The 25,055-nt window shown below is 33.9% G+C and overlaps 1 protein-coding gene and 1 pseudogene across 1 annotated transcript; both read left to right on the forward strand.

Moving 5' to 3' along the window:
* The first annotated feature begins 2,693 nt into the window (after positions 1-2,693).
* On the forward strand, positions 2,694-20,975 carry LOC116146464 (BAG family molecular chaperone regulator 7-like). The gene is made up of 3 exons (XM_031431863.1): positions 2,694-3,594; positions 17,509-17,799; positions 20,621-20,975. Exons 1-3 carry the CDS (start codon positions 2,905-2,907, stop codon positions 20,846-20,848), a joined length of 1,209 nt encoding a protein of 402 aa, XP_031287723.1. The 5' UTR covers positions 2,694-2,904; the 3' UTR covers positions 20,849-20,975.
* Positions 20,976-23,255: 2,280 nt separating this feature from the next.
* On the forward strand, positions 23,256-25,055 carry LOC116146446 (annotated as a pseudogene).

The raw sequence follows: 25,055 nt of genomic DNA on the forward strand, positions 1-25,055 counted from the left end.
TTTATTTTTTTTACTTTTTAGATTTTTTTTTTTTTATTTCAATATTAAATGTTCTCTTCTGCATTTAGTTTAATTCTCCTCACTAACTCACCACATCCTAAAACGGTTCCTTCTCTCATCCTTGATATCACTCAAACTCTCTACAACATGGCGGTAAAATCTCTACTGCATTCCTCTATTTCTTTTTTTGGGTAACCGATCACATTCCTCTGTTTCACCAAAGCCTTCTCGTTTCTTCAACTCTCAATCAAATTTGATCAACTTTAGAACATCCTAGTTGGGGTTTAAGCCAAGGAACCTTACAACATCGGGGGCGTCAAATGGGGAAAATATGTCATGCCTGCTTCACTACCTCCTTCAACATCCTGTCAACCAAAGCAAATCTCCATCAATTCATACGGATCATTGTAATATTTGACAACCTGAACAATTGACTGAACTTGCTCATATGGATCCAAATCAACACAAAATCCCAACCCATCTGGCCAATTGCAGCCCCTACCATCCCCAATCCACTACCTACCTCCAGTGGTTGTGCCGACTGCGTCTTCTTGGTTTTCGTCGCGTTTGCATTGCCAAACATAGATCTCGCAGCTGCATCGCGACAAGTTCGCGGTGTCTTTCGGATTTTGGTGGTTGGTGTTGTCACGACTTTGTTGGGTATTGTTGCTCGTTACTTCGTGTCGTGCCCTCATTTTCTCTTTGCGTCATCAGATGCCCCCCTGACTGTTCCCTGACGCCGAGAGAGTTCTTTCGCTGGAGGATTAAAGACGAGAGTGACGTGGACAATAAGCACACTATTCGCGGCTTCCAATTTGGCTAGATTGGGCTAGGGAGGGAGAGAGTTGGGCGGCTGCCGATTAGGGAGAGAAATGGGAGGTTGCGTTAGAAGGAGCGAGATTGCTATTCCTTGGGTGCGAACATGCTGTTTACTCTTTAATTATTGATGCAACTAGTTTAGCACAATGAAATAGAAAGTTTAATTGTGCACTGACATTGACATAAGCATGGGAGTTTGGTCAAACTTTATTTGGAGGCGTTCGATTCAGAAAATGTTGGACTAAGATTTTTTGGGGATTTTTAAGAAAATATATTTGATTAATTGATGGATATATTATATTAATATATTTAGTTGAGATGAATAAATTAGTGAGTATGTTATTTAAATTATTGAATTGTTTTCTAATTAACTGTTATTATTATATTATTTTTTAATATTGATTATTTTTTATATTATTATAACCTATTGTATTTAGAAATTTAGTAAAAACAACCTTATAATAAAAGTTTGGAAAATCAACAAGCATCCCCACCAACCTATCCACTGTCGACCGTCGGCAACCATCACAGGCCACTGGCAGCTTGCGACGTAACAGTGCATGGAAGATAGGAAATGACCTCCATGCATCATATTGCCATTTCCAGTAAGAGATCTTGTCGAAAATGGCTAGACGTGACAGATCTAGCCATTTCCAATCAGATATCCATATCGACTCATGGTGATCATTTTCGGCCTTTTGTGTATTGTTCTGGGGGCAACGGTGGCTGGCCGCAACGGTGGTTACCGACGGCAGGTGGGTGGGGGTGGTGGCCTGGGTGGACTGTAATTTGTTTTGAATTCAAGGGTAATTTTGTCTAAAAAGTTAATTAATTGGGATAAAATAATAAAAGTTATATTCATGTAAATAAATTTAAAAATAAAAGCATTATTATCCTAAAATTTTATTAATAAGGGATAGAATTGTAACAAAAAAAGATAACCCTGGTAATCTTAAAATACCTAAGAAAATAAAGATAATCAGATTACCTCCAATATTAGTAATAGTAACTACTATTGATATTTGAAAATTACCAATATCTTATATTACTTGACAACCAAACATGGTAATCAAATAATATAAGATGATTTAACCCAGTGATCCCCAATAACCTTCCAACCAAATGCCTCCTTCAACTCATCAATGATGCCACATGCTGCATCAACAAGAATAAACGTTTTTTGCTTTTTGCCCTCAACTAATCTTGTCAACTTTGAAATTGAGAATCGAATAAATCGAATAAATTCTCACAATTATCATCTAAGTAGATCGAATTCAAAACATTTTGAATAATATAACTAAAACTCTTAATTGATTATTAGGCAATTCAGTGATAATTAACAAGAAAATATATTTACTCTATTTGAATGATAGATATGATCCTTTTGTCACTAAATTATAAATTTTAATTTAATATAAAAACATTTTTGAGATAAAATTAAATTTTATATGAGATTTTGCTCAAATTTTAAAGATGCTTATCGTTTTTTCATGCGTGATTAAGAAGATATAAGAATCCTAAATACATAATAATATTTTTAGTTTGAATGTAAAATGTTGTTAATCGTTTAAAAACATATATCACGTTTTCAATAACATTTTCCCAAAACGCAAGTGCAATGTGTAACTGTAATCGCAGCAGTGAACCAGCTTTAGATACCCTTCACGTCACGCGTCACGTGGAACAGTCAGATTTCAGATCCCACATGCCCTTCCCCACCGAATTATAACTTGTAATCGCACTAGCAGATTCTCATGTCTCCGTAATTTCTCAACACCCACCTGCCCGTTTCCGTCTTTTCACTATCCTCCAGTATGCGGCGAACCAGGGTTCACTACCAAACAGACTAGCACCGCCACCCTTTCTCTCTTATTTTTTTTTCTAATTTACCCCTGAAAGACATCTTTTTCACTCTTTGTGACGTTTATCTTTTCATCCTCTCCTCGCTCATTACAAAATTTTGTCGCCTTCTTCTTTTCAAGCTCCTTTTAAGCTCATCGTAAACCAATCCAGTCTACTCCCAGCAAAAAACCCTAACCCGTTCAAGTTTGACTCACTGAGTGAACCGATTCAACTCAACCGAAAATGAGACGCTTCACCAGGATTGAATTTGTTGAGCCTTACTATGCACCACCACTCTTCGTCAGAGAAACCTCCATTTTCGCGCCAACGCCATTATCATTTTCCTCATTTTTCGAAGAAGAATACGATCGAAGCTTCGCTCTCGATCTCTTGACTCCTAAACCTAGTCCCTTTGAAGTTCTTGATACTGTCACCGATCTGGTCCAAATTGAGAAAACGCCGTCGCTTTACTCCTACAAGAGAGTTCAGAAGAGGTTCGCACCTGAGTTTGCCTTGGAGACTCTGTGTGACAGAGTGACCGCGCTCGAGTCGAGATTTGACAGGCTTGTCAACGCGAAAGCCAACGAAGGGAACAGGAAGTACACATGGACGGCGGAGATCGAGGGCGGTCCAGTTGATCGGAAGTATAAATGGACTGCTGAAATTAAGGAAGGGAAAAAGAAGGGGAAGGAAGAGAAAAAGAAGATTGATAAGAACTATAAATGGACGGCTAAGATTAAGGGAAAAGGAGAAGATGGTCCGACCTTGAGGACTTACACCTTTGAAGCATCAACTGGTGATGCAGGTGACTGTAGCAAATCAGATAAGAAAGAGAAGAAAGAGAAGAAAAAAGATACGAAGAAAGGAGAGAATGACAGGCGTGTGGTGGAGATCGAAGAGCCTTGCGATCATGGGGCTCTTGTTTTAAGACAGGTATGTCAATCAACTCCTACCCAACCCAAATGACTTGGTATTCAAATAATTAATAACAAAAAATTTTAAAATCCTAATCCCTACCTCCTCCCTGGTTCTGATACCAGAGGAACACACGATTTTTGCGATAACTCTCCCTTTGTAGAACTAGAACTTGAAATTAAAAGAGAATATCAAAGAACTTGAAAGATTAACATTGAATGATTATTGAAAGAAATTTCTTACAATGAAAGCTTTCTTTTTGGAGAGCTTTTGGAAAGTTTACATCAAAAAAATTGAAGAAAAGTTTAGAATTGGCTTGGCAAAGCTTGGTTCACATTGCATGAAGCCTCCTAATTTATAGAAACCTTATCTCACTATAGTCACATGAATACTATTGAGTGAATATTTTACTATATATATATATAAGTATAATTAGCTATTATATTTTTAATATTGTGTCATGTTATAATATACTTGATTATATATATGTTATGTTCATCAATTTGGCATACTAATATTTATTATTTATATAATTAAAATGTTATATACTTATATATTAATTATTGATGACATTGAAAAAAAAATCATCCAAACATATTAATATATAAAAAAAAAAACAAAGCATTATAGTATTTTATTATTGATTACCATAAAAAAATTCATTCAAAGTGACCCAAACATAATATAAAAATGAAAAAAAATGAAAAATATAAACCTTAATGCAACTTGAACTAAGGACCTTAAAGTAAAAAATTGCATTTTTAACACTAAATCATAGAAAATCCTTAATAAACTTAGCACCAATAAATATATATAATAATGTATACAATATTTTCAAACATAAACGAATGAATAAGTGAATAGGGTGTTTGCGAACAGATGATCACTCGAACACAATTATATTCGCGAACATAATCAAATGAACACCCCTTGTTCGAACTTAAATCAAACACCTTATCAACGAACATTGAACTGTTTATGAATCGTTTGTTATTGAGTCGAATCGAGTTGTTTTAAACGAATATCGAACTGTTTGTGAACACTCGATTTGTTTACAATCCTATGTTGGATACTTTGCTCTTTTATCATGACCACTTAATGGTGGTTAGGATAAGAAAATATGTTTTGTATAGGGATGGGTAAGGTGTTATTAATGGTGAAATTTGGCACGTATTTAATCGTAAAACCACTTTGCAAGTCGTGATAGTTGAGGCCTCAACCGTCACGTATTAACTCTTTTAACTCCCAAAGCAAATAACCGTCATCTTCCACCATCATCTCCTACAACCTCAACCCATCCTCATTATTCGCCAAATTAAACCTTCATAAAAATAAAGACAAAGAGATCCTCCGTTTTGCAGAAGAGACTTCAAAAACTCGAATCCGAACTCAGCATAGTCTTCTCTCTCCCCCATCCCAGTCCTCACAAGATCATCTCAAAATTTCTGAATATATTCGAAAAGATTCCAGTTCCTAAAGAAACTTTTATCTGCCGAGATCGCATCGCATCCCAAAAGCCCTACAACTTGCACAACATTACTCGCAGCTCACAGAACTCGAAACTGCATTCACCCATGGGAAAACTCCAATCTCCATCCTACATTCATCATGAAGATTTCGAGCCCGTTTCAACTTGCTCTTGCAGCGAGTCATTTGTCATGATACGGTGACGCCTCTCCTCCTGAACTGACAGAGAAGTTTTACGAAGAATTGGTGGAAGAAAAGGTGCACAGCATGGATCACGAGCCGTGGGTAAATGAGGGTCGTCAAGAAGAGGGTTCTGGTGTTGGGATGGCCGGGTTTTGAGAGGCGAAGAATTTTTTCGAAGGATTGAAAGATGAGAAGGATTTTAGTGAAAAGAAGTGAAGAGAGAAAACAGAAGAGGGTGGTGGGAAATACGGTAGCGTTTTGGCTCTGGGCTGGTGCTTGGAACGGCTTTGATATTGGGTTTGGCCGTGGTAAGCTTTTCTAGTTGTTTTCTGTAACGTGAAGCACATAGTTTGCTTATGCCAACTTAATTAGAGTTTTTTAAGGCGGTAATTACAAGTGCTTTTGACCGGTTAAAGTTACCTAAAGTGCTTTTAAGATATCTCCTATGTAGAAGTAATACGATGTGTATTTTGAGGATGATTTGTAAATTCGAAGCAAATTTTCCTTAGTGATTGTAATTTCCATTTTTTATTTTACCATCATAATTATTTGTTGACATTATCGTGTTTCATGACCAGTTAGCCCTTTTTTTTTAACCGAACTGATTTTTTGATTTAAGATTTTTTTTGAACCAAAACTGAATTGATTAGAGGAAAATAAATTTTTCAGTTAGTATAACCAATTAACTGTTTTCCCTTTTACTTATTTTTTTATTTCTTAATTTTGTTTTCAACTTACATATGAATATGTTCCTCACCTTATTTGATTTGAATTTTATTTTAAATTCTAAAATTTGTGCTTGTATTTAAAAAAATAATAATAATAAAATACCTAAAAAGTGAAGAGTAAAAATAATATATTTGGTGATTTAAGGGTTTTTTTTTTTTAAAGTGAAATCGGTTTACAAAATCAGTTATGGTTAATCAGTTTTATAAATTCTTTAAATTATAATCGAACCGAAATTTAAGTTTATGTATTTTCTTTACCAAAATCGAATGGGATTTTCAGATTTTAGCACATTTTTTTTAACGCCCCTAATTGACAGGGATTTAAGTGATTTTAAATCGAAAATTTGCACATGTCAATTAGTATTGGCTGGCATATCAATCTATCATATCTACAAATTAATGATTATTTTCTTGCAATATCATTGACTTAAGACACTATTATTACGTGAAATAAATAAACAGATCGTATAATTGCTAAATCTTTTGACAGTATGCATGGCTTGCGGAATTTAATTGTGAGTAAACGACATGTCCCATCTACTATTTATCAAAATGGCAATTTTCCATTTTATTACACATTTATATATCATATCATAACGTGATATATATCATATCTATATAATTTTAATTATTTTTAATTTTTATATTATAATAAAATATTATATATAATAAAAATGATACATAATAAGGTATTATAACATTGTTTTTTTATAAATTCTAGATTCTACTTTTAATTAAAATGATAATATATTTTTTTTGGTTTTGATAAGTATTAAAAATACTATTACCAATAATTAATAAAATTTTAATCTCCCAAATTAGCAAATTAAAAAATAATATTTTAATTTCAAATTTATTTTAATGAACTCTCTATTCTTCAACTTTGCATCATCCTTATCTACAACACCCACCCCATGTGATTGCCATTACCACCCCTCTCTTACCACCGCCGCCACTGAACCACTGTCACCATCCAACCAAATTAATAAATAGTTGCCACCAACCCTCAAAGTAGAAACAATATATCTTTTTTATTTTTTTTACTTTTTGATTTTTTTTTTTTATTTCAATTAAATGTTCTCTTCTCTGCATTTAGTTTATTCTCCTCACTAACTCACCCCATCCTAAAACGGTTCCTTCTCTCATCCTTGATATCACTCAAACTCTCTACAACATGGCGGTAAAATCTCTACGCATTCCTCTATTTCTTTTTTTGGGTAACCGATCACATTCCTCTGTTTCACCAAAGCCTTCTCGTTTCTTCAACCCTCATCAAATTTGATCAACTTTAGAACATCCTAGTTGGGGTTTAAGCCAAGGAACCTTACAACATCGGGGGCGTCAAATGGGGAAAATATGTCATGCCTGCTTCACTACCTCCTTCACATCCTGTCAACCAAAGCAAATCTCCATCAATTCATACGGATCATTGTAATATTTGACAACCTGAACAATTGACTGAACTTGCTCATTGGATCCAAATCAACACAAAATCCCAACCCATCTGGCCAATTGCAGCCCCTACCATCCCCAATCCCTACCTACCTCCAGTGGTTGTGCCGACGCGTCTTCTTGGTTTTCGTCGCGTTTGCATTGCCAAACTAGATCTCGCAGCTGCATCGCGCACAGTTCGCGGTGTCTTTCGATTTTGGTGGTTGTGTTGTCACGACTTGTTGGGTATTGTTGCTCGTTACTTCGTGTCGTGCCTCATTTCTCTTTGCGTCATCAGATGCCCCCCTGACTGTCCCTGACGCCGAAGAGTTCTTTCGCTGGAGGATTAAAGACGAGAGTGACGTGGACAATAGCACACTATTCGCGCTTCCAATTGGCTAGATTGGCTAGGGAGGGAGAGAGTTGGCGGCTGCCGATTAGGAGAGAAATGAGGTTGCGTTAGAAGGAGCGAGATTGCTATTCCTTGGTGCGAACATGCTGTTTACTCTTTATTATTGATGCAACTAGTTAGCACAATGAATAGAAAGTTTATTGTGCACTGACATTGACATAAGCATGGGAGTTTGGTCAACACTTTATTTGGAGGCGTTCGATTCAGAAAATGTTGGACTAAGATTTTTTGGGGATTTTTAAGAAAATATTTTGATTAATTGATGGATATATTATATTAAGCTATAGATCTCTTTATTTTTTATTAAAGTTTTTGAAGAATGTTTCTCTTAATTCTTGATTATCTTTTGAATAAAAATCATTTCTTAAGAATTTTTTGTCAATATCAAATTTTTCAATAATGTTTAACTCTGGCAAATCTGTCATTTGGGAATAGGTTGGAGACATTCTTTGTGATGTCTCTTCCCCATCTTGTTGGGAGGGTGTTTGAACTGAATAATAAGGTTGTGGTATTGTTGAGGAATTATCAATTCCTTGAATATTAGTTTTAACCTGGCTAGGTCAAGGGGGGTACCTTACTGAACAAGAAAATCTTTCTTGTTCAAGAGGTTCTTTGGGATTTAATCGGGATCAGGATAAGTGTGAGTCATCAAAACTTATGATTGGAGGCCTACTAAACCTAATCCGAACGCTTTTATCAGAATTTTCAGTTATGTTTTCAATTTCTGTATTTTGGATTGGTTGAGTTAAAGGTTTAGGAATTCTCATTTCTAAAGGAATGACTGCGTTAGCTAATCCCCAATCGTCTGGTAAAGTTATTTGATCCCAACTGATTGTTTTAGGAACTGTTATATTTGATCTTGTTAAGTCAGTTTGAAATAACACTGTGTGGCCTTTTTGGTCATGATTAATGGCTCTAGTTTCAAAAGCTGATTGCATTACTTTATATTGGATCCTATAAATGGTTGCTATAGGGATGGTTCCCGGTTTTAAGTCATAATTAAACGTTTTAATATTTAAAGTTAAAACATCTAGTATATTTTGGTCATCTAAGCAAACTGTGAAATCAGGAAAACAATTGAAATAAATTGGTCCATTGGACAGGCTGGATTCTATTGTTCCTAATAGAGAATCTCTAAATCTTAGCCATCTACAATTTCTTAAACAGGGCAAAGATGGCAGTGTCCAAGCCTTCAATGCTTAGAGGTTTGATTCCTATTTGGACAAGTCCTATATGAAGATAATTATAACTCTTTTTGTATTTTTTTAACCATTTCCTTAGATAATAATTGAGTGATTTGAGAAAAATTGTTTATCTTAAGAGTTTTTTCTTCTGTTTTAATTATGTATTTTGATTTGTTTAAAGGGTTAACTCTATTGAGACTTGATAATTTTCCTTCTTTGTAAACATCTGTTACATAAATTTTGGGAATGTTCCATTTATCAAAATGTTTTTGTAAATCTTGAGGTCTTATGACCTGTTTATCTTTTTGTGTACAAGCATGACTTGTTTCAATTATGTTGTCATTTTGATTTATACAAATCTCTTCTTGATGAACAATCTGTTCATCTCTAGTATTTGAACTGAAAGTAGACATTGATCTAGAAAAGTTTTCCATTTTGTATATCACCTATTTCTTTCCCTATAGTGGTTAATCTAAGGGACTTACAATGGCAAAATCCTACAACCCTACACAACCCAAATGACTTGGTATTCAAATATTAATCAAAAATTTTAACAATCCTAAATCCCTACCTCCTCCCTGGTCTGATACCAGAGGGAACACACAGATTTTTGCGATAACTCTCCACTTTGTAGAACTAGAACTTGAAAGATTAAAAGAGAAATCAAAGAACTTGAAAGATAAACATTGAATGATTATTGAAAGAAATTTAACTTACAATGAAGCTTTCTTTTTGGAGAGCTTTTGGAAAGTTTCATCAAAAAGAAGTGAAGAGAAAGTTTAGAATTGGCTTGGCAAAGCTTGGTTCACATTTGCATGAAGCCTCCTAATTTATAGAAAACCTTATCTCACATAGTATCACATGAATACTATTGAGTGAATATTTTACTATATATATATATAGTATAATTAGCTATTATATTATTAAATTTGTCAGTTATATATAACTTGATTATATAATATGTTTATGTTCATCATTTGGCTGCATACTATATTTATTATTTATTAATTAAAATGTTATATTACTTATATATTTTATATTGATGACATTTGAAAAAAAAAATCATCCAAACATATTATATATAATAAAAAAAAAAAACAAGCATTATAGTATTTTATTATTGATTACCATTAAAAAAAAAATTCATTCAAAGTGACCAAACATAATATAAAAATGAAAAAATGAAAAAATATAAACCTTAATGCAACTTGAACTAAGGACCTTAAATTAAAAAGAATTGCATTTTTAACACTAAATCATAGAAAATCCTTAAAAACTTAGCACACCATATAAATATATATAATAATGTATCTATTTTCAAACATAAACAGAATAAGTGATAGGTGTTTTGCGAACAGATGAATCACTCAACACAATATTATTCGCGAACAAATCAAATGAACACCCCTTGTTCGAACTTAAATCAAACACTTTATCAACGAACATTGAACTGTTTATGATCGTTTGTTATTGAGTCGAATCGAGTTGTTTTAAACGAATATCGAACTGTTTGTGAACACTCGATTTGTTTACAATCCTATTTTGGATACTTTGCTCTTTTATCATGACCACTTAATGGTGTTAGGATAAGAAAATATTGTTTGTATAAGGGATGGGTAGGTAGTTTTATTAAGGTGAAATTTGGCACGTATTTAATCGTAAAACCACTTTGCAAGTCGTGATAGTTGAGGCCTCAACCGTCACGTATTAACTCTTTTAACTCCCAAGCAATAACACCGTCATCTTCCAGCATCATCTCCTACAACCTCAACCAATCCTCATTATTCGCCAAATTAAACCTTCATAAAAATGACAAAGACAAGAGATCCCCGTTTTGCAGAAGAGACTTCAAAAACTCGAATCCGAACTCAGCATAGTCTTCTCTCTCCCATCCCAGTCCTCACAATGATCATCTCAAAATTTCTGATATATTCAGAAAAGATTCCAGTTCCTAAGAAAACTTTTATCTGCCGAGATCGCATCGCATCCCAAAACGCCCTACAACTTGCACAACATTACTCGCAGGCTCACAGAACTCGAAACTGCATTCACCCAATGGGAACACTCCAATCCATAGCCTTAACATTTCATCATGAAGATTTCGAGCCCGTTTCAACTTGCTCTTGCAGCGAGTCATTTGTCATGATGACGGTGACGCCTCTCCTCCTGAACTGACAGAGAAGTTTTACGAAGATTGGTGGAAGAAAAGGTGCACAGCATGGATCACGAGCCGTGGTAATGAGTTCGTCAGAGAGTGTTCTGGTGAGTTGGGATGGCCGGGTTTTGAAGAGGCGAAGAATTTTTTCGAAGGATTGAAAGAGTAGAATGAGTTTAGTGAGAAAGAAGTGAAGAGAGAAAACAGAAGAGGTGGGTTGGAATACGGTAGCGTTTTGGCTGCTGGGCTGGTGCTTGGAACGGCTTTGATATTGGGTTTGGCCGTGGTAAGCTTTTCTAGTTGTTTTCGTAACGTGAAGCACATAGTTTTGCTTATGCCAACTTAATTAGAGTTTTTAAGGCGTATACAATGCTTTTGACCGGTTAAAGTTACCTAAGTGCTTTTAAGTAATCTCCTATGTAGAAGTAAATTACGATGTGTATTTTGAGATGATTTTGTAAATTCGAAGCAAATTTTACCTAGATATTGTAAGTTCCATTTTTATTTTACCATCATAATTATTTGTTGACATTATCGGTGTTCATGACCAGTTAGCCCTTTTTTTTTTAACCGAACTGATTTTTTTGATTTAAGAATTTTTTTGAACCAAAACTGAATGATTAAGGGAAAAATAAATTTTTCAGTTAGTAATAACCAATTAACTGATTTTCCCTTTTAACTTATTTTTTATTTCATTTAATTTTGTTTTCAACTTACATATGAATATGTTCCTCACCTTATTTGATTTGAATTTTATTTAAATTCTAAAATTTGTGCTTGTATTTAAAAAAAATAATAATAAAATACCTAAAAGTGAAGAGTAAAAAAAATATATTGGTGATTTAGGGTTTTTTTTTTTTTTAAAGTGAAATCGGTTTACAAAATCAGTTATGGTTATCAGTTTTATAAATTCTTTAAATTAATATCGACCGAAATTTAATTTTATGTATTTTCTTTAACCAAAATCGAATGGGATTTTCAATTTTAGCACATTTTTTTAACGCCCCTAATTGACACGGGATTTAAGTGATTTTAAATCGAAAATTTGCACATGTCAATTAGTATTGCTGGCATATCAATCTATCATATCTACAAATAATAATGATTATTTTCTTGCCAATATCATTGACTTAAAGACACTATTAATTACGTGAAATAAATAACAGATCGATAAATTGCTAAATCTTTTGACAGTATGCATGGCTTGCGGAATTTAATTGTGAGTAAACGACATGTCCCATCTACTATTTATCAAAATGGCAAGTTTCCATTTTATATACACATTTTATTATATCATATCATCACGTGATATATCATATCTATATAATTTTTAATTATTTTTATTTTTTAATATTATAATAAAATAATTATAATAATAAATGAACAGTAAATAAGGTAAATATAACATGTGTTTTTTATAAATTCTAGATTCTTACTTTTAATTAAAATGATAATAATATTTTTTTTGGTTTTGATAAAGTATTAAAAATACTATTCCAAATAAATTATAAAATTTTAATCTCCCAATTAGCAGAATAAAAATAATATTTTAATTTCAAATTTATTTTAATGAAACTCTATTCTTCAACTTTGCATCATCCTTATCTACAACCACCCAACCATTGTTTGCCATTACCACCCCTCTCTTAGCCACCGCCGCCACTGACCCCACTGTCACCATCCAACCAAATTAAAAATTTGCCACCACCCTCAAAGTAGAAACAATATATCTTTTTTATTTTTTTACTTTTTAGATTTTTTTTTTTATTTCAATATTAATGTTCTCTTCTGCATTTAGTTTAATTCTTCCCTCACTAACTCACCACATCCTAAAACGGTTCCTTCTCTCATCCTTGATTCACTCAAACTCTCTACAACATGGCGGTAAAATCTCTACTGCATTCCTCTATTTCTTTTTTTGGAACCGATCACATTCCTCTGTTTCACCAAAGCCTCTCGTCGCTTTCTCAACTCTCAATCAAATTTGTCAACTTTAGAACATCCTAGTTGGGGTTTAGCCAAGGAACCTTAACAACATCGGGGGCGTCAAATGGGAAAATATGTCATGCCTGCTTCACTACCTCCTTCAACATCCTGTCAACCAAAGCAAATCTCCATCAATTCATACGGATCATTGTAAATTTGACAACCTGAACATGACTGAACTTGCTCATAGGATCCAAATAACACAAAATCCCACCCCATCTGGCCAATTGCAGCCCCTACCATCCCAATCCCTACCTACCTCCAGTGGTTGTGCCGACTGCGTCTTCTTGGTTTTCGTCGCGTTTGCATTGCCAAACATAGATCTCGCAGCTGCATCGCGACAAGTTCGCGGTGTCTTTCGGATTTTGGTGGTTGGTGTTGTCACGACTTTGTTGGTATTGTTGCTCGTTACTTCGTGTCGTGCCCTCATTTTCTCTTTGCGTCATCAGATGCCCCCCTGACTGTTCCCTGACGCCGAGAGAGTTCTTTCCGCTGGAGGATTAAAGACGAGAGTGACGTGGACAATAAGCACACTATTCGCGGCTTCCAATTTGGCAGATTGGGCTAGGGAGGGAAGATTGGGCGGCTGCCGATTAGGAGAGAAATGGGAGGTTGCGTTAGAGGAGCGAGATTGCTATTCCTTGGGTGCGAACATGCTGTTTACTCTTTAATTATTGATGCAACTAGTTTAGCACAATGAAATAGAAAGTTTATTGTGCACTGACATTGACATAAGCATGGGAGTTTGTGTCAAACTTTATTTGGAGGCGTCGATTCAGAAAATGTTGGACTAAGATTTTTGGGGATTTTTAAGAAAATATATTTGATTAATTGATGATATATTATATTAATATTAGTTAGATGAATAAATTAGTGAGTATGTTTTTTAATTATTGAATTGTTTTCTAATTAACTGTTATTATTATATATTTTTTATATGATTATTTTTTATATATTATACTAATTGTATTAGAAATTTAGTAAAAACAACCTTATATAAAAGTTTGGAAATCAACAAGCATCCCCACCAACCTATCCACTGTCGACCGCGGCAACCATCACAGGCCACTGGCAGCTTGCGACGTAACATTGCATGGAAATAGGAAATGACCTCCATGCATCTATTGCCATTTCCAGTAAGAGATCTTGTCGAAAATGGCTAGACGTGACAGATCTAGCCATTTCCAATCAGATATCCATATCGACTCATGGTGATCATTTTCGGCCTTTTGTGTATTTTTCTGGGGCAACGGTGGCTGGCCGCAACGGTGGTTACCGACGGCAGGTGGTGGGGTGGTGGCCTGGGTGGACTGTAATTGTTTTGAATTCAAGGGTAATTTTGTTAAAAAGTTAATTAATTGGGATAAAAATAAAAGTTATATTCATGTAAATAATTTTTAAAAAAAAGCATTATTATCCTAAATTTTATTAATAAGGGATAGAATTGTAACAAAAAAGAACCCTGGTACTTAAATACCTAAGAAATAAAGATAATCAAGTTACCTCCAATATTAGTAAGTAACTACTATTGATATTTGAAAATTACCATACTTATATTACTTGACAACCAAACATGGTAACAAAATATAAGATGATTTAACCCAGTGATCCCCAATAACCTTCCAACAAATGCCTCCTTCAACTCATCAATGATGCCACATGCTGCATCACAAAATAAACGTTTTTTCTTTTTGCCCTCAACTAATCTGTCAACTTTGAAATTGAGAATCGAATAAATCGATAAATTCTCACAATTATCATCTAAGTAGATCGAATTCAAAACTTTTGAATAATATAACTAAAACATCTTAATTGATTATTAGGCAATTCAGTGATAATTACAAGAAAATATATTACTCTATTTGAATGATAGATATGATCCTTTTGTCACTAAATTATAATTTTAATTTAATTAAAACATTTTTGAATAAAATATTTTATATGAGATTTTGCTCAAATTTTAAGTGCTTATCGTTTTTTTCATGCGTGATTAAAGATATAAGAATCCTAAATCCATAATAATATTTTTAGTTTGAATGTAAAATGTTGTTATCGTTTAAAAACATATATCACGTTTCAATAACATTTCCCAAAACGCAAGTGCAATGTGTAACTGATCGCAGCAGTGAACCAGCTTTAGATACCCTTCACGTCACGCGTCACGTGGAACAGTCAGATTTCAGATCCACACTGCCCTTCCCCACCGAATTATAACTTGTAATCGCACTAGCAGATTCTCATGTCTCCGAATTTTCTCAACACCCCCCTGCCCGTTTCCGTCTTTTCACTATCCTCCAGTACGCGGCGAGCCAGGTTTCACTACCAAACAGGCCAGCACCGCCACCCTTTCTCTCTTATTTTTTTTTCTAATTTACCCCTGAAAGACATCTTTTTCACTCTTTGTAACGTTTATTTTTCATCCTCTCCTCGCTCATTACAAAATTTTGTCGCCTTCTCTTTTCAAGCTCCTTTAAGCTCATCGTAAACCAATCCAGCCTACTCCCACAAAACCCTAACCCGTTCAAGTTTGACTCACTGAGTGAACCGATTCAACTCAACCGAAAATGAGACGCTTCACCAGATTGAATTTGTTGACCTTACTATGCACCACCACTCTTCGTCAGAAACCTCCATTTTCGCGCCACGCCATTATCGTTTCCTCATTTTTTCGAAGAAGAATACGATCGAACTTCGCTCTCGATCTCTTGACTCCTAAACCTAGTCCCTTGAAGTTCTTGATACTGTCACCGATCTCGTCCAAATTGAGAAAACGCGCGTCGCTTTACTCCTACAAGAGAGTTCAGAAGAGGTTCGCACCTGAGTTTGCGTTGGAGACTCTGTGTGACAGAGTGAGCGCGCTGGAGTCGAGATTTGACAGGCTCGTCAACGCGAGAGCCAACGAGGGAACAGGAATACACAGGCGCGGAGATCGAGGGCGGTCCAGTTGATCGAAGTATAATGGACTGCCGAAATTAAGGAAGGGAAAAAGAAGGGAGAAGAGAAAAAGAAGATTGATAAGAACTATAAATGACGGCTAAGATTAAGGGAAAGGAGAAGATGGTCCGACCTTGAGGACTTACACCTTTGAAGCATCAACTGGTGATGCAGGTGACGGTAGCAATCAATAAGAAAGGAAAAAAGATACGAAGAAAGGAGAGAATGACAGGCGTGTGGTGGAGATCGAAGAGCCTTGCGATCATGGGCTCTTGTTTAAGACAGGTATGTCAATTTTTTTTCTTTTTAATTAGATCCTTTGCGACAGCGAGTGTTAAATTTAAAAGTAGTGTATTATTGTGTGTGGTCAATTGTAATTGAAACCCTTTACTGACCTGTAACACGAATTATCTGATTTGTGAAAATGACTACATGATGAACATGGAAATTTCGTGATGTTGATTGTTTGTTCCCTCTATTATCTTAATTAAGTGTTTATCACTGCCATCTGCAGTTTCCTGATATTATAATGGTATGAAATTGAATTTAATTTTTTAATTTTATTGTTAGGTGTGTGTCTTGAATTTCAGTTGAAGTAGCGATAAGCGAATTGGAGAAGGTTTTGAACTATTACATAATACGTCGCACATTTCCCTTTCAGGTATAATGCGGGCTGCCATTTTTGTTTTTCGTTTTTTTGTTTATTTGGTTCCTTTGAGCTAAACTAGACTCCGGTGAATTAGTGATCAGATTTTTCTTCTTGTTATGCCTGTCTCTGTATACTACTTCATGCAGTTCTAGGTCATTCAATGATTGCATTTGGGAGAATAAATTTTATACCATTCATTCCTAATTAGTACCAGGATTGTATTTCCGTCTCCTGGCTAACAATTTATTGGATTGTTGACTCATAATCAAAGTCCGGATCCTGAGTATTGCAGATGACAGAAAGAAAAGATTATATGAATGGAAAGGCAGCATTTTACTTTTTCAATTGGAAGGATATGCTTCCTAGTGGTTTACAATACCAGGTCCTGTTGATATCAGTGAATTATGAACGGTTGATGAGGTTCACCACATTTTTATTTATCGTTATCTAACTGTTTTTAGAGACCTTGTATCAGAGTCTATATAGGTTCGCATTTAATTTCCCAGATTATTTCATTATCCACATTAATTTCTTAAATCAAAGCCACATCATTTGAGAAGTATAGTACTATTCATTCTAATTGTTAGTGATTCAAATGCATCCTTTGTTTACTTGATTATACCCCTATTATTGAAGGAAAATAAATCACATCATTCTTATTTTCGTAAACACGCAAATCCAATCCTTATGAACTTATAAAGCCTTTATGCCTTTATTATTTTGTACTAAAAGCTTATATGTTCTTTTACTTGAGTGTTCCCGATGTTCTGAGGCTCTAATGTTCTATTTTCTTGTCGAGGAAGGCTTTTTCAAAAAGACCTGGAGTTGTTAGAAACATCAGGGGCAAGCACAAGGAACTGTCTCCTCAAGATGCAGCAATAATGATTCAGATGACTTTCAGAGCTTATCTGATTCGAAGATCTCAGGCTCTTCGTGCTCTTAGAGATCTGGCTATTGCAAAGATGAAGTTGAAGGAGATTAGAGCATTGTTCAACAACTTCTCCTACCGTCGTCAAGTGGCTCGTGATGCAGAAGAGCGACAAAGGTTCTCAGAGAAAATTATGGTCCTACTCCTCACTGTTGATGCCATTGAGGTAAGTTTACTTGTATTTCAGAAAGCTGCTTTACTTTTTTACTTCTATTTGGTGATTTACCTTTCATGCATACATAGTTGGGTATATGGTCTGCAATAACGGTTGTTGCTCTGGTAATTCTTAATGTTGTTAACCATAGTTCCTTCTTTTTTTTTTTTTTTTTTTTTGATTTTGACAATCTTATCTAGAAGCAAGCTTCTATATGAGATGTTTTTATTTGAGTTTGATTAATGTGTGTTCTTGGAAAATTAATTATTTGTATATATTAGGTAGTTTATTTTAAGTTAATTAGCCAACTAAAATGGTGTATTTACTCTCATTTGGTATATGTGTAAGCATGTAGCTTATGCTGACAATTCAGGGATGATACAGGAATCTGTCACTGAATTAGTTTGTCTTGCCCATTTTCCTTTGTATAATAGGAAATAAGTGCACTAAAAATGCATTCAGTAGTGTTGAACTTTGCATATGTGGTTGGTCTGCCTTTCGCTTGTATCTTTCACCCTTTCCTACAGTGCTGAAGGTTGCCAACTCTCATACCCCTTATTAACATGTTTTTTTTCTCAATAAAGTGTCAATGGGGGTGGACTCAAAACTTGAATTAGAAGTTTCTTAAGCACAACACTTTGATATGGTTGCTAGATTTATAGGCAGTGGCTTTTAGCACTAAAACTCTGGGTATGTTTGGGAGTCCGGATTGGACAGGACTAGGCTTATTTCTTGTCTACCCACCTTAAAACATGTGCTGGCATGACCCACTTTAAAAGTAGCCCGCATGGGTTCGTGCCAAAGCCCACAATAATGCGGGCCATAGAAAAAATGCACGCGGGCCGGCATGGCACGACTTGCTAAAAAAAGTACATATAAAAAAAATTAGTCGTTAATAACGAATATTATTTAAAATAGTGGGGTAACGACGGTTTTAAATAACCGTTACCCCCCTGTGCGGGGGGTAATGGTTAGTTTAAATTTTAAGGGAGTAACAGTTATTTTTAAATAACCGTTACCTTCATAGGGGGTAACGGTTATTTTAAATTAGTCATTACGTAAGGAATAATATTATGTGCACTAATCATTTGTGCTAATCAAAGTACTAATATTGAAAATTTGAAATTATCAAATTTTCAATGTTAGTACTTGGATTAATACTAATTGGTTAGTGCACATAGCATTACTCTTACGCAAGGGGGGTAGTGGGTATTTCATTTTTTTTTTTTTTTTAATTTCCCATTTATTCATACTTCAATTCCAGTCTTCATTAAGTGCATGGGCCGGCCTGTGTGCTAGGCCCACAACACAACATGCTATATATCGAGTCGTGTCGTGGGCCTTCAGATTTGGCGGGCCGACACGACATGACAAGGCACGAATTTCTGTAGGTCTTGGCATCACACGGCCCATGGCGCAAATTTTTGTGGATCTTGGCATGTATGACCAACCACATGACAGGCCTAGGCACGACACGGCACGGCCCACTGTCAGCTCTAGTTGGGACATAGGGTTGGATTAGAGTTGACAGTGGGTCATGTCGTGTCGTGCCTAAAAATGCAAGGTATATCGTGTCATGGGTCGTGCTGTGGCCTTAGCACGCAGGACAACTTGCCTGCTTAATGAAGACTCGAATTGTAGTGGGAAAAAATAAAAGAAATTTAACAGTGATTAACGATTAACGACTAACTTTTTTTGTACCTTTTTTATCGGGCTGTGTTGTGTCGTGTCGGCCTTGTGTCTTTTTTTTAAGGCCCTGGCACGATACGAAAATTTTCGTGTCATGTCAACCCATGTTGGGCTACTTTTAAGGCGGATTGAATCAATTGTTTAAAAAATATTTCAAACAATAAATTAGTCCAATCGCATGTTGGGTTACTCTTTTAGGAGAATGGGACGAGACTTAGTCCCGTTCTCCTTGTTGGAAGTTGACAGTATTTTTTTTTTTTCCTTTTACATTATATGTAATGTATATTAAGTAAATTAATGTTAAATGTTTTATTTTTTTGCTAAAATGTTATTAATGTCATTATTAATAATATCATATTGTTCTTATATAATGATCTATTCTTAAATAATTTATATATTTAAAAGAATAATATCAGTAGAAATGTTTTAATAAATTTTGTATACTTAATTTAACTTTACTATCCAAAAATACAAATACTATATTCAATAATACTAAAATTTTTATTCGTGCAATGGAAATAATGATCTAAAATGATAAATTGTTAATTAATATATTTTCCATTTAAGTTTATTAAAAAATATAATATTGTTAGTATAAATTACTTAAGATAATTATTATTAAAAGTCAGATGATAGAATTGAGATGATTAATACCAATAGAATAGAATTATTATTATTATTTGAATAAAATTATATATTCATTACTTTATTTTATTAATATTCTTAAGTAGAATTTTCAATTTTAAGTCATAACATAAATATAAATATTGTTAACTAGGTAATGTTAATTTAATTTAATATATAATTATAACTGAGAAATTATTTACTCATATTATAAATAGAATGTTACAGAGAATTTTAATAATTGAAAAATAAAATATTAAATTAGTTTTAAAGATTTTTAATTAATTTTTTGATATATACGTTTATATCCAGTTCCATGTTATGCCAAATATAACGTAGTTCAGTTTATTTCAATCTGGAGAAGTAAACCTAGACTAACCCTAACTATCAAACACAATCTTAGTTGCATATCATTTGCCTATTGCAGGTGTGGTTTTTAACACTGTTTTCTACATTATTGAAATGAAGCATTAGTCTATATTGCTTTTCCATCTGATATTCTGATTCTTCGCAATGTTAGGGAGCTGATCTGATGGTGCGAGCTGCAAAGAGGTCAATGGTGGACGAGCTTGAAGCAATGCTTGATGTGGTGGATCCTCAGCCAGCGGGAAGATCTCTTTCAATGAGGAGAAGGACCTTTGACATGCCTGATGGTGTTATTCAGAAAGAAATTGCAGCAGGCGTTGCACAGGTTGTACAAATGATCGACGAAGAGAAGGCTGCTGGCACTTTTGAGGCATGCATATAGTATAAGGTTGTGTAATTAATAAATCACCTCCCTTTTGGGGTCAGTGTTTTTATATGTTGTTATTTAAGTGTTTACAATTGGTCTTTACATTGCCTGAGGCTGAGGATTGTGCTTGATGTGCTTAGACTTGTATTTGTGCTGTTTTAACTAGAGCTTTGGCTATTTATTTTTGCAACCTGAGTGAACTCTAGTTTGTTATCTCATTTTTTGGTAAATTTTTGTTGGTGAATGCTGTTGAGCCCATTTTCGCCTTGGATTTTATGGGTCCGAAATCTTACAACTGACAAGCTCTCCCGAGAAGTTTAATAGTATCAAATCGATGTTTACAATTCTTATTGGATTTTATGATCTTTAGGTTTTACGGCCAATGGGCTTGTACCCATTCTTTAATTCAATCCAATGCTGAAAATAGAGAAAATAAGAAATAATAAAAAGTTAAGAGTATGTTCATTAATATCTCATCTTTTACGTACGAATTAGCATAAATTTGTAAGTTATATTTGAACGACTAAAATTAATCTTAATATGCTTGATTTCAAAGGTTTTAGGAATATGTCCTAGATGCAAGATGTTTTTGTTTTCTAATGACAAACATGTTTTTTATTCATGATAAATCATACAATGTATTAAATTGCTTGATAACTTAATCATCATAATGTGTAAGGCTCCTAAACTTCAATCGTTGTAAAGAGCTATTTATGTGAAGTGTTCATATATAGGAGATATTTTTTTTTTATAAGTCCAAAACTTGTTCAGAACGTTAAATAAAGTTGGACGCTTTATTTAGTTAAAGGTTATTGTGTTGTATGCCTTAACGGGGAATGATGAGTCTCGAGTTATTAAAGTGGAAGGCTTTAGGCCAAAGATACTTGTGCATCTAGAATGTATTGAATAGACCACGTGAATTTTATGTTTAATATAAATACCATAACTAAACATAAATTTCACACTCTAGCAATTAAGGACGTGTCTATCTAAATCCTAAGTAGATAGAGTAGCTCTTGTTTAAAGTATGTTTTATTTGATTAGAATAAAAGGTGAGACCACATCTATATGGTCAATACCTTGATTAGTTGGAAGAATGTACTCATAAGCATTGAGAACTCTAATATAGAAATATTGAATTCATGACACCTAAGTGAGATAAAATATCACCTTGAGAATTTTTCAAGGACTTTTGGATAATAATTTTGGCCAAGTATTAGATGATTAGATTAATGAAATTGAGATTGCGTTTATATTTGTATAAACTGTGACAATCTTAATCGTCCATTAGATGAAAAATGCTCTCAACGGATTAAGATGTAATTGAAAGGGTAAACGGTAAATTCTCCTAGCTCCAACTATTGATATTCAATGTGGGTGACTGGGGGTGTTTTTATCAATTTATAAACTTTTTATTGTTAGGGCATTTAGCTAAATTAACAAACGTAGGAAGTGTTTTTGTTATTTTCAAATCTTACCTCATAATGACAACCTAACTTTACTTTTTCAAAAATACTACTCCAAAATCCAAATAATAAAATAAACAGAGTCTAGAGCATGTTCATTAATATCTCATCCTTTACGTAGGAATTAGCATAAATTTGCAAGTCATAAACTAATACATTTTGAACAATTAAAATTAATCTTAATATGCTTGATTTCAAAGGTTGTAGGAATATGTCCTAGATGCAAGATGTTTTTTTAATGAAAAACATGTATTTTATTCATGATAAATCATACAATATATTAAATTGTTTGATAACTTAATCAACATAACGTGTAAGGCTCCTAAACTTAGATCGTTGTAAAGAACTATTTATATGAAATGTTCATATATAGGAAGTATTTTTTTTATAAGTCCAAAACTTGTTCACCACCTTATATAAAGTTGGGCACTTTATTTAGTTAAAGGTTGTTATGTTGTATGCCTTAATGGAGAATAACCAGTCTCAAGTTATTAAAGTAGAAGACTTTAGGCCAAAGATACTTGCGCATTTAGAATGTATTGAATAGATCACGTGAATTTTATGTTTAGTATAACTAACTACCATAACTAAACATAAATTTCACACTCTGGCAATTAAGGACATGTCTATCTAAATCCTAAGTGGATAGAGCAGCTCTTGTTTATACTATGTTTTATTTGATTAGAGTAAAAGGTGAGACCACATCTATATGGGCAATACCTTTGTTAGTTGGAAGAATGTACTCATAAGCTTGAGAACTCTAATCCAGAATGTTGAATTCGTGGACACCTAATGAGATAAATATCACCTTGAGGATTTTTTCAAGGACTTTCGAATATAATTTTGGCCAAGTATTAAGATGATTTATATTCATCACTAAGATGTGTTTTATTTGTATGAGTTGACAATCTTAATCGTCCATTAGATGAAAAATGTTCTCAACGGTTAAGATGTAAATGAAAGGGTAAACGGTGAATTCTCCAACTTCAACTATTGATATTCAATGAGGATACACATGCTATTAATTGCTGTATAGATAGGATTTTAATGTACAATTAATCAAATTAATTTAACGAAGCTTTCTTAATAGAGTACTAACTTAAAGAGTCCAAATTTGGGTTTTTAGTGGAATAGCCTAGAATTAATAGATCAAGGCTCTGTTTTAAGAGATAAATAGATAATAAACTTGATCATGGAGTTTTAATTAAATATGTTCATATTAGTTTCTTGCGTAACTCTATTTTAATTCCTAAATTTAAAATATAATTGGAGTTAAAAAGTTTCCAACCAACACCATAAGCTCTATAGCCCAACCTAAAATCAAGTATCTTTCACTGTGATTCATGTGAGATGTAAAAAAATACCCAACAAAAGGTGCGTTAATTCACAAGGAAAGTGTGTACCTTAAAACCTACCTTATTCCTATATATTCTATTAAAGAATAAGAGGGGTAGAATTTTCTAGTATAAAAATAAGTTAAAACCCTTTTTATATTTTATCCTGCCCTAACAAAATCTCTTCCATAATTAGAGGCAGTATAATCCCCTTTCTTCTCTATATAAATGCACCTCTTTACTCCATGTAGTGCATCCAAACTTTATCACTTAAGTGTAAGAAGCAATGGGAGGCATTTGCTACTTTGCCTTCTAATAACCACTTTGGTGGCTTCCACCATGGCTGCCGATGAAGAAGCTCAACAAGGGCCGCCGACAGAGTCACAAACTTGCCGGGACAACCACCGGGGAGCTCCAGCACATTCCGGCTAATTAAACTTCAAATTCAAAATGAAGGCAATGTTCTACTATGGTTCTTTGAAGCTCAATCTGAACCGCTCTTAAGCCTCTTGTAATTTGGCTAAATGGGGGACCTGGCTCTCATCAGTGGCCTTTGGAGCTGCACAAGAAATCGGACCATTTTGGTACGAAGGCCAAGCTATTTTATAAATCGACTCACACTCAATAAATACTCTTGGAATAAAGTAATGACGATCTCGAATTTGCATCTTCCTCTATATTTATCATTACCTTTTTTTTTTTTTTTTTTTTTTTTTTTTTTTTTTCATATTCTACCTTCGCTTCTTATGTTAAATGGAATTAGTTGCAATCTTCTATTCCTGGAGTCACCGGTGAGCGTAGGCTTTTCATACACCAACAACTCTAATGATTACTTAGATCGGTGATCAGTTGTAGCCAATGACACTCTTGCATTTTTACTTGGATGGTTCAAAAGGTTTCCCGACTTCAAATCCAATGATTTTATATCATCGAGAGAGTTATGGTGGTATGGTTTTATTCACATTAATCTTTTTCGTATTATTTATATTTCCATTATCACAAGATATTTTTGAAATAATAATATTACTAAATTTGTTTTTTTTTTGTTTTTTTTTTTCATATAAATTGTATAGCCCATGGTAATACTCCTTTGTTTTTGAATATATAATGATAAAAAAAAAAAAAAAAAATTATATGTTAATTTCGTTTATAATATCTTGATCATGTAGAAATAATTTTTGCTTTCATTCTCTATTTTTTAGGACACTATGCTCCCAACTTGCTGATCTTATTTTTGAAACAAACAAAGGAGCTACCCAAGACTCGTTTATCAATCTCAAAGATTCATGGTAAGTAACCCTTACTATTATCTATACACAAAAAAACAAGGTGATCCATAAATTTCTGTTAGGTAGCCAAAATAAAAATTAATTGCACATAATATTTTGTCCATTAATATCTGTTAGGTTGGGTCAAAACTAA

This window comes from Pistacia vera, unplaced genomic scaffold (assembly GCF_008641045.1).
Source record: "Pistacia vera cultivar Batoury unplaced genomic scaffold, PisVer_v2 Contig478, whole genome shotgun sequence".
Lineage (NCBI taxonomy): Eukaryota > Viridiplantae > Streptophyta > Magnoliopsida > Sapindales > Anacardiaceae > Pistacia > Pistacia vera.